This window comes from Bremia lactucae, linkage group LG1 (genome assembly GCF_004359215.1).
Source record: "Bremia lactucae strain SF5 linkage group LG1, whole genome shotgun sequence".
NCBI classification, from domain to species: domain Eukaryota; phylum Oomycota; class Peronosporomycetes; order Peronosporales; family Peronosporaceae; genus Bremia; species Bremia lactucae.
In genome coordinates this window covers 7,879,129-7,889,635 of record NC_090610.1, presented here as the reverse complement: position 1 = coordinate 7,889,635, position 10,507 = coordinate 7,879,129, and the positions used below count along the sequence as shown (strand labels likewise).

General features: G+C 46.9%; 1 protein-coding gene across 1 annotated transcript; it reads left to right on the top strand.

The window, feature by feature from the left end:
- Positions 1-8,559: 8,559 nt before the first annotated feature.
- Positions 8,560-9,684, top strand: CCR75_009536 (uncharacterized protein; the record flags this gene model as incomplete). Its single annotated transcript, XM_067967575.1, has 1 exon — positions 8,560-9,684. The coding sequence occupies one exon, from the start codon at positions 8,560-8,562 to the stop codon at positions 9,682-9,684; it is 1,125 nt and encodes a 374-aa protein (XP_067820179.1).
- Positions 9,685-10,507: the final 823 nt, after the last annotated feature.

The following is a 10,507-nucleotide window of genomic DNA, read 5'->3' as shown; positions in this document are numbered from 1 at the left end:
GAACAAGCCCTGGCCAGGCTCTTGGGCAGTCCTCTTGAGCAACATGTTGCTCAGTTGGAGCAGTTTGAGGCATTCGTGCTCGAACAGCGGAGAGCCGCGTCCGAGGCACAGAGCCATGCTGCGGCGGAGTCCGTCACTCAGACTCATGATGAGCTGAGGCATGAGCAGGCTCGGAGCAAGGCTCTCAACAGGACTTTTGAGATGCTCTCTGCCCGGCCGCATCAGCCGAGGACCATTTGGATGGACTCGCTCAAGTTCGATGGAACTGCAACGCGCACGATTGTCCACTGGCTTTAAGCCGTGGAGCAATACGGTGTCGCCCAGCTCATCGCTGGCGACAGCCTGATGGTGTCGTACGCCATGTCGCATCTGCGCGGTAAGGCCTCAGAGTGGGCTTACTTGGCACTTATGGCGGACAGAAAGGCGTTCCCTACATGGGCGATATTTAAGACAAATATTCGCGCCATGTACCAGCCGCCGAACAACGATGTGTTGCTTTAGGCACGCTTCTTTGGAGCGTGACAGGCGAAGCGATCTCTGCAAGATTATGTACAAGAGATGCGCTCGCTTCGGCATCTTTTACCTTAGGTTCGATTCCAGGAGAACATAAAAAGGTACCCACGTTTAAGAACGGACTCATCTCATGGCCCATCGCGACAGGCCCTTTTCAGAAAGGTGCCGTCGAAGATGAAAGAGGCAATCCAAATCGCCTTCGTTGAGGAGAAATCCTACAACAGTGCCTCGGGGACAGCTTGGTATATTTTGTCGGCCAAGAGGTCAGATGCCACTCCCATGGAGTTGGGCAATGCAGACGTTGGTTGCTATAAATGTGGCCCACGAGAGGATTGAGAGAGCGAGCCACGAGTGAGAAGAAGAGTAAGGAAACTCAAAACGTTTGGGTGAGAACTGCATGTAATAACGATAAATAGCGAAGTCACCTGAAAAATGCGATCGACAACGTGAGAAGAGAATGGCCGTCGCAAGAAAAAGTTTCAAGTAGCACGATTTAGCTCGGCAAGCGCGGCCACATTATAGCTCGCTGCTACGTCAGGGTCCCTGCCGGGGCAAAGATGCCTAGCAAGAGGTTTCCCTTCCCAAAGAGCGATGACAAGAATCAGCGCGCGAGACGCATGAATTCTGCATCGCCACTGAGGGGTCGAAAAATGCAGGAGAGCAGTAGGGGTGGAATGCCCTACTGACGCGGACTCTGAAGCTACCCCTATGTTCAGAATTGTGGAACAAATGGGTAGCATAGTCCCTGAAGTCTCGAAATTTTGGACCTCAACCCTGCTAGTCTATAGCGCTCAAGTAAGAGGCTATGACTAGGTGATGACTTTCCTAGTGGATTCGGGTGCATCATAAAATTTAGTAAAATCGCGGAATTAAGAAAGAGACCGGCGATGTTTGAGTCGCTTTGCCAGGATGGCAAGCGAGAAGAGGCGACCATTCGTTTAGCGAACGGCGCGCTCGTTAAGTAAGAGGGAGTTCAGATAGAACTCGCCTTGAGCTTTAGTGACTTCTCTTGTAACGAGAAATTTACAGTGCTAGGTATGGAGAGTTCGTATGACCTCATCCTAGGCATGCCAATGTTGCTAAAACACCAACTATGGATTGACTGGCGTACATGCACAGTTACGAACTCTACGCAGGACACCGGAAAAGATGTGCTCCTGCGAGAGGCGTGTGCAAGTGATGTCGTTTCGAATACAGTTGAGGGTGCGTTGACAAGATGTCAAACGTCACCAATTCCTACCCAGCTCGTGGAGACTGGGGTGTTGAAAAGGACGATGACAAGTAGTCATGCGTCCGAATGTCCTGCACAGAGCCGAGAGCCTGTGGCAGTAGACGGCAAGCTGACAGGAAGTTATGCGTCGCATAAACCGGCACAGTGCCTAGAAAAGAGCAAAGGCACCTGCTTCCCAGTCAAAGGTCGTGGTGACTCGAAGAACGAGTATTTGACCGATTAGGACGATCAAAGGTGCGTCTAAACGAGTGACTTTTGGATCAGTTTCTATTAAAGAGAACGGGCCTTTCAACGAGGTGTTCGAGGCTGTCAAAGACGAAAATGCGGAGGCATCCTCAAGTGAGCTGCTCCGACAAGTCTTTAAATCTGTCGAGGATATAGTAAATCTTCCGGAGATGTCGTGGTTTCTGTTCCTTTCCGAATTAAAGGAAGGAAAGATCCACGAAATAGTCACACCAGTTCCAGAAGAGGACTTGGTGGACTTTTGCTCGTCGTCCACAATGGACGAGAGCGTCCTAGAAACGGACAAAAAGAAACTGTTCGCTGCTCAAGGCTGAGCTGCCTTGAAATACAGTCCGTTCTTTGAGGCTTTGTGGAAACATCGCGATGTGTTCCTAGTAGAAGTGCCGAGCCGCCTATCACCAGATAGGGGCATCGGGTACGAGATCGACCTCGAACCTGGCACCAAGTACTGTGTGACCAGGCAATGGCCGTTGACGAAAGAACTAGTCGATTATATCGATAATTTGTTCGACAAGCGAGCCAAGCCGGGACATGTGCGTGAGAGCAAATCGCATCACTGCAGCCCGACCTTTTATGTGCGTAAATCCACAGGTGGATGGTGCGTGGTTCATGCTAACAATAAGCTGCACACGGCGACCATACCGGCGCAAACGCCAATCCCGCGGTGAGACAATTTGTTGAATTCCATGGGAACGTCGACTATCTTTTCCGCGTCAGATTTGAAGGATGGCTACTATCAGGTACTCATGAGAGAGTCCGATGTAGCCAAACGGCAGTAAGCACCCCACGCGGTATGCTTTGGGAGTGGCTTGTGATGGCGCGACGGTTCAAATACGCAACAGCGACATTCAATCGAGTGGTGGCTCAGGTGACGCGTCAGCACCGTGGCTACGCGCCCCATTACTTTGACGATGTATTCATGCAAAGTAGGGCTGAGGCCGAGCGCAATCGACTCGCGCAAGTGTCATTTAGACGCTGTGTTGTAGACTTTAAAGGACGCCCAATTGTACGTCAACTTGCAAAAATGCAGCATAGGGGTCCCTGAGATACCTGTGCTGGGTTACATCGTAGGTACCCATGGTGTACGAGCAAACCCAGACAAGGTATTATCGGTAAAGGAATGGCTTATCCTACGGCATGTGAAGGATTTGCGCCAATTACTAGGGCTCGCTAATTACTAGCATAAATATAGCAAGAATTATGCTGAGCAAACTAAAGCATTATATGACCTCCTTAAAAAGGACACAGAAATGGGTTTTGGTTAAATAACAAGATGATGCGTTCAAACCAGTGATGCAATCTCATGTTGAGGCACCAGTCTTGCCATTGCCAGACGCGAATAAGCCCTTTAGCGTCGTCTGCGATGCAAGTAATTTGCAATCGGCAGCACGCTCGTGCAGAAGGATGACGACGGTGTTGACCGTGTCATCTCTTATCAGTCCCGGTTTTTAAAATCCGCGGAACTAAATTACCCATGCATGACAAAGAGCTACTTTCAATAAAGTATGCTCTTGTCAAGTTTCGTGTGCACCCTACTAGGCACCGAGCTATTTGTGTTTTTTACGGATCACGCATCACTGCGGACCGACAACAAACTCACATCATTTCTCGCCTTGAATGGCAAGATGGCTTACATTCTTCTCTGAATTATATTTCAAAGTTTAATACAAGCTGGGTAAGTCAAATGTCTTGGCTGTCGCCTTATCGCTTAGACCAGACTTCGAGGTAAGACACCAGGAAAGTGTGTCTAGTGCGAAAGCACAATTTCAGCCGTCAGCGTTGGCAGCCATGAAGACATACCACGTGACGAGCTCATTAGCCTCTGAAATAAAAGAGAGCTACAGTCAGGACGACCATTGTCACCTGCTGTTAGATCGCATTGGTGGACAAAAGGTAATTCTTCCGTCGCACCTGAAAGCCATGCTTAATCGGTTTAGCTACAGCGATGGCCTGTTATGGCATCAGCTGTCACCTTGTGATCCCTTGAGAATCTATGTGCCTCATGACATAGAATACAAGCTGATGATCCTTCACAAGCTCCATTATGCGCCACCTAATGGGGATCTGAGCCGTGAAAAGATAATCTTACAAGTATCAGAGGAATTTTGGTGGCCACACCTATATAGATGGATGGCCAACTATATTCGCTCTTGCGAACAGTGTAAGCGCATTAAGCCTGCATCATTGATCAGGGTACCGCTGAAGCTGCTATTGATTCCAACCAACTGTTTTGGAAGTTTGTAAGCCTGGACTTCATGTTTGGCATGATGCCCCATCACTAGGGTCGGACAGGGCTTGTCGTCTTTGTAGACAGACTGAGCAATATGGTGCATTTGGCACCATGTAAAACATTGATCACAGGCAAGGAGGCAGCTCTCTTGTTCCTGGATCATGTTTACCGACTTCACGGATTGCTCGAGTCCATAGTATCGGATCGGGTCCACGTTTTACGTCTGGTTTTTGGCGACATGTGTTTCAGCTGCTACGTAGCAAGCTCCACATGTCGACCGCAGATCATCCCCAGACCGATGGCCAAACAGAACGTGCCAATCGGGTCGTGGTGGTTATCTTATGCACTATAGCAACTCCCAAAGAGCGGAGCAAGCAATTGCCCTTTGTGGAGTTCGCTATAAATAACAGTGTCCACGCCAGTACGGGTGAGACACCTTTTATATTAACGGACTGCACTATCCTCGGACGCCAGTCTCGTTTGTGCGCAGCCCGAGTCTAAGTGGAGGAGGGCCCCAGACTGTGCTCGGTGCGAAATAGGGAAACAGTTTCGTCAATATGACGATGACCCATGAGTGTATCATCTCAAAGACAAAACCTTGCCCTAGTGACCCTGCCAGTTTAGCAGTGGTCAATAAAACTACGCCTAATGACCGACCTCTCGGCGGTATCATAGGCGAGTTTGATGCTTAAAGCGTGAGCGAGGCTCAACGCTTTGTGGATCAGCGATTAGCCATCAGACGTTAAGTCCGTGACGCGATGGCAAGCGCTATGGACAAGCAAAAAGAATATGCGGACCGAAATGGTCGCAAGAATAATGAACGCTTTAGAGTGGGTGAAAAAGTACTATCAAGTACTGATACCCTACCTAAAAATGCAAATTATGTACTACCTGGAGGTGCTACGAAGTTGCTTCCGCGCTTCATTGGGCCCTTCACGGTGGTAGAAGAGGTTGAAGACCTAAATTATAGGCTCACGGTTCTCCCGTATATGAAGACGCACCCGTATTGTACATGGGTCGTCTGAAACGGTATGTAGACCCAAATAAGGTCACATATCCCCATCCGTCTAAGGAGACCGATGGTGATGCCGACTGTGAGTCGAGCGTCGTTCGAATGAGAAGGACGGTGAAGGTGAAAAACTATCGGGCCGACTCCTCCCACCACGAACAGGATTTGGAGAGCGGGATACATCACGCGAGTAACGCGGATCCCTCAGCATTATCCTTTAAAAGAGGTCCAAGCGAGTCTTCAGGAGTTCATAACCCTGACGAGCCTTCGCTCGGACATCAACGAGATCCGAGGTCAGTCGTGAGACTTGGCCCTCGAGATCCGCAATACGTTGTTCAGCAGCGCTTAACGCCGGTGACTGAACGGACGAAGGTAAGGCAGCCGCGAGTAGGTGGGCGAGATCGCCACTCCTATCGGGCGCCACCTGCACTGATGGATGCGGGTGGGAATCAACGCTTCCTTGTTGGAAGGTTGCTTGCCCACCGCTCCGTGAGGCAAGGGTATCAGATCCTCGTCCAATGGAAAGGTTACCCGAAGAGTTTTGACTCTTGGGAACCGATCGATACCCTACGTATTGACGTGCCCGGCTTGGTGGCTGCCTATGAAAAGGAGCACCAGCTGAGGTCTCTTCGCTAGTCTCAAATGGACTAGCAGAAGTAGCGTTGTGAGAAGAAACAGGGGGTACACTACCGCCCATGCTTTCTTTCACGCGCAAGCGGGCGAAATTTAATCGCTGCGACCGCTGTTTCATCGCATCGGAATGCGGATGAATGCGACGCAGGAATTCCGCCTCGAATTGGTCGGGCGTTTCATTCGAAGGCAACACGACCGGGATCGGGAAAATACCCAAGCAATTTTCCCTGAGCCCTCCATGATTTAAAGACGCCATAATAATTATGTGCGTCTACAAGAGCGCGCTCTAAGAGCGACGCTCTTGGCCCGTTAACAAACGAGGCCATTTAGTTGGAAGGGGCATCAATGATATGCCATCCGTCACATAGCCACGTTCATAACGACTGGCTTGTGACACCGACTGAGCCCGTTTACGTGTCGTCGGCGGAGCTTAAGGCTCGGAATCTTCTATGTCAAAACCATTATGAATTATGGTCTGAGCATAAGGCGTTGTGTTTTTTATCCAACGGAGAAGCGGCTGCGCCTTTATGGGCTTTCCAGCGCAGACGACGAGGCAGCATTCGGAAATGCTGCTGTCTCCATGTTGTGAGCCATGAGAGAAGTTTGGATGGGCAAAAATGCGCCATCATCCTTCTTCATGAGCTCGTTGTCCGCATCACTACTATGAAGTGACGGCAACGGTGTCGACTCATTGTAGTCGACAACGAGCGACGGAACAACATTCTCACTGTTAAAGTGGGATGGATCCTTTAGCCCTGTTAACGCGACAGCAGCAGTGGCTGTCGGCGTTTCGACTAAGGCATTTGATGCGGCCGGTGAACTAACGTGGCGCGTGCGCTTAGTGTGAAGTTGAGTGGACGTCTTCGCAGAGGACCCACCAACGTGGCCCCTTTTAGGTGGTATCTTTGGCGCCGTGTATGGAAACACAGGTCGCTAGAGTGATTGAGTGAACGAGCGGCGCGTTAAGCTGCTCGCAGTTCCTCTCTCCTCTTTGACGAATTTAAAAATGTAAATACGTTCTTAAATGGGGGGTTGGTGTAACGGATTAAAGTTGTCCTAATGTTACGCAGTCCCCTTTAAGTACACTTGATGTACTTAAGGGGATGGTCAATTATTAAATTAAAGTAATTAGACCCAGCTCTCGAATGTGGTTCACATTTGTGACCAACCCTTGTGTATGTGATTTACATGGGTGCATTCACATTAGGAGGATGACGCCTAGCGTCATCCGTGATGACGGCTAGCGTCATTCGTTACGCGAGGTAATTAGAAAGATACGCTCGCACTACATATTAAGTGGTATCTATAGAGATGATATTTTTGATTGGTAAAAAAGGTGTTTATATTTAATGCGATTAAATATAAATCAGTCTGAACACTACTTTCTACTTGGTAAGTGCGCGCGATGAGCCGGATTTACCGCTCCCGTGACGACACTTTACCGGAGTACTTAGTGCGTTGGGTGAGGTCGCTAACGCGCCAACCACAATTACCTCACTGCACGCAAGAGAAGCTGGTTAAACGCTTCCTCGCTGTGCTAGGGTGTGTTTCTTTATAGAGCGTGGCCGCATTACGACGTGCCCGCCTTCACCTTCACTGTTATAAGTGTAGGTTAGTTATACCCAGTTGGTCGTTATAAATCTTGTGAGATTTGTAAATTTATAAGCTATTGATAAGCGATGGTTCTGATTGCTTTTTACGCGTAAATAATTAACTCTATAAAAAAATTTCTATCCTCCAAATCTGTTCGAGAAAATAAGGCGAAGCAGGCCAAGCGAAATACACCAATATTCTAATTCAACACTAAATCAGTGTAGGTTAGTTATATACAGTTGGTCGCTTTAAATCTTGTGAGATTTGTCAATTTATAAGCTATTGATAAGCGATGGTTCTGATTGCTTTTTACGCGTAAATAATTAACTCTATAAAGAATTTTCTATCCTCCAAATCTGTTTGAGAAAAGTAAGGCGAAGCAGGCCAAGCGAAATACACCAATATTCTAATTTGTCAAAACAATGGTGCATAATATCGTTAGCGACATCGTCTAATAGCCGTTGGATGCTCACAAAATTATTAATAGAAATTGACTACGACTGTTTTTAATAATTTTCCCCGCATGCTCCCAAACTTAGTTAGCGAAACTAAGGCCTGCGCAACGAGTGCAACGAGTACCCACTGTATTTCTGTAACCTGCTTCTATTTGTGATGATATTTAAACTCTTTTATATATTTATATAAATAAACTTTTCTCAATCAGAAAAGATCACGTCACTTCTGCCAGCGGTCTATATCTGATACTTATAGCTGTCGGTTATGAGCCAGCCCTCATCGACGTCAGCTAATGTCCGATACTTGTAATTGTCGGCTTGCCAGCCTATCGACAGGAGCACCTTGACAAAGCTGATCTTGAGACTTATAAATACAGCGCGACTGGTCGTAATAGCAATCAACCAGCGTCAGCACAGTAATTAGAAGTCCGAGGACTTCCGTCGGACAAATGGGGTGCATCTTCACCAAAGTCTGTTTAGATGAAGGTGCTTTTGCTCTGAGTCTTCTCACCTAGTTCTCGTCATAATGTTTTTGTTATCGAACTTAGATCTGCTCATACAAAAAGAATTAGCACCGCGCGAGGTTAATCTAGCAATGCTACATTCTCAAAATTTATTTAGAGCTAAGACACAATTGCAAGATTTTAGCACGATGAATGTCCTAAAGGAACGTCAGATGAATCCTACACTTAACGAGACCGAGTCTGGAGCAGACGCAGAAGCTATAGGTTTGATTATTTGTGGTGGGGGTGTCCCAGGAGTAGCCCTAGATGCGGAAAGAGTGGAATTGCCCGAGTTTACGAGCATCCACGACGGGGGCCATAGATCGTGCAATGGGCGATTGCGTTGGGGCTCACGCTGCAGAGCAGGGAATGACTCTTTGCGCCGTCGAAAGGAGAACCAGGATGCTCTTTGTATAAATGATGTGCTAAATGGTGACGTGGACACCACTTTCTTTTCAGTCTTTGACGGCCACGGACCGAATGGAGCCTTTGTGAGTCATTTTGTGCGGGACCTGTACCACCGAGCAGTGGCTGAGGCGTATGCGATGTTGATCTTGGAAAGAAAATGTAAAAGTGTTAGCGATAACGATATCAATGCTTTGAATCAAAAGACAAGTGTCGCTTCCGACGTCATGACTGAGGTATTTCGGCAAGCGGCACAGAAAGTTGTCGACGAGTTGAATGCTAGTGGCATTGATTCAAGCGTGAGTGGCACCACAGCGTTAGCGATGCTTGTGCACGAGAAAGACATAATTATTGCCAACATTGGTGACAGTCGCGCGGTAGTAGCGAAGTTTTCTGAAGAGCTGCAACGGTACGAGTTGCATTGCGAGACAAAGGATCATAATCCGGATGTACCTGAAGAGTGCGCCCGGATTGAGATAAGTAATGGACGTGTATTTGAGTGGGGAACCCCTCGAGTTTGGCTACAAGATACTGACATGCCTGGGTTGGCCATGTCACGATCATTCGGAGACTTGGTTGCCAAAACTATTGGTGTTATCGCGGAGCCAGATGTTTTAAGAATTGAGATTGAGGAGTTTTGTACGTGTGGTAAAAAGCAGCGGCCTTCTCACTTCGCCATACTCGCTAGTGACGGTATATGGGAGTTTATATCGACAGACGAGTGTGTACAATTTGTCGCTGCCTGTATTTTTGAGTCAGAAATGTCCCCTCAAGAAACCTGTATTGCATTGGTAGATGAGGCGTGCAGCCGGTGGGATGTCGAAGAAGATGTAATCGACGATATTACTGCGGTTATTGTTTACTTTTGAGCAAACAGTAGGTTGATTTTCTCGTCAAAGTTTGGCACTTCATATTAAAGTCACGGCACCAAAGTGCCGCGTTGTGCGAATTGTACTGTTGAGAAACTGGGTTTACTTCAGCAGAAATATTACGCTAGAGAAGCTAATTTATTTAATTTGAATTCATGAAGAGCAGTTGTTCCTTTTTAAAAACAAATCAATAGATAGTCAACGGGGTGTTTCGCTGCATAAATATTTATCCCCTATGCGAGGAAAAATAAACATTATTTCCTATAAGAAAAAAAGGAAGAATTGAAAGTTTATATTTTTATTGAAGCAGCAAGACATTAGTCTGATTGACTGGTTAAGCTTAAATCAGCCGCGCAAATCGCTGCTAGACGCACGAATGAGTGGTAAGCAAGGAGTCGATTTACATATTTAATATTAGGGTGCGACTATTGCCACAGACGTTTTGACTATTGCCACAGACATTTTGACTGTTGCCACAGACGTTTTGACTATTGCCACAGACAGAATGCCTCTGATTTGCAGCTAATCAATGATAGCTCTGTTGACTGTGTAACGGGGTGTATCGTTACATGAAATTAACACTAAAAGGTTGTTAATTAATATTATCTAAAAGATAGATAATATTTGGAGGAAATTACTTTAAATAGTAATTTCCTGAATTCTTATCCATAAATAGGTATAGACCATTATGTCTATTTATTCCGCAGACTAATCAGCTGTAGAAGTAATCAAAGAGAGTTACGAGATAAGATAGATAAGAATTCATTTACATGTTTAGTATTAGTTTATAGTTAAGACAACATTTACAAAGATAGATTAACAA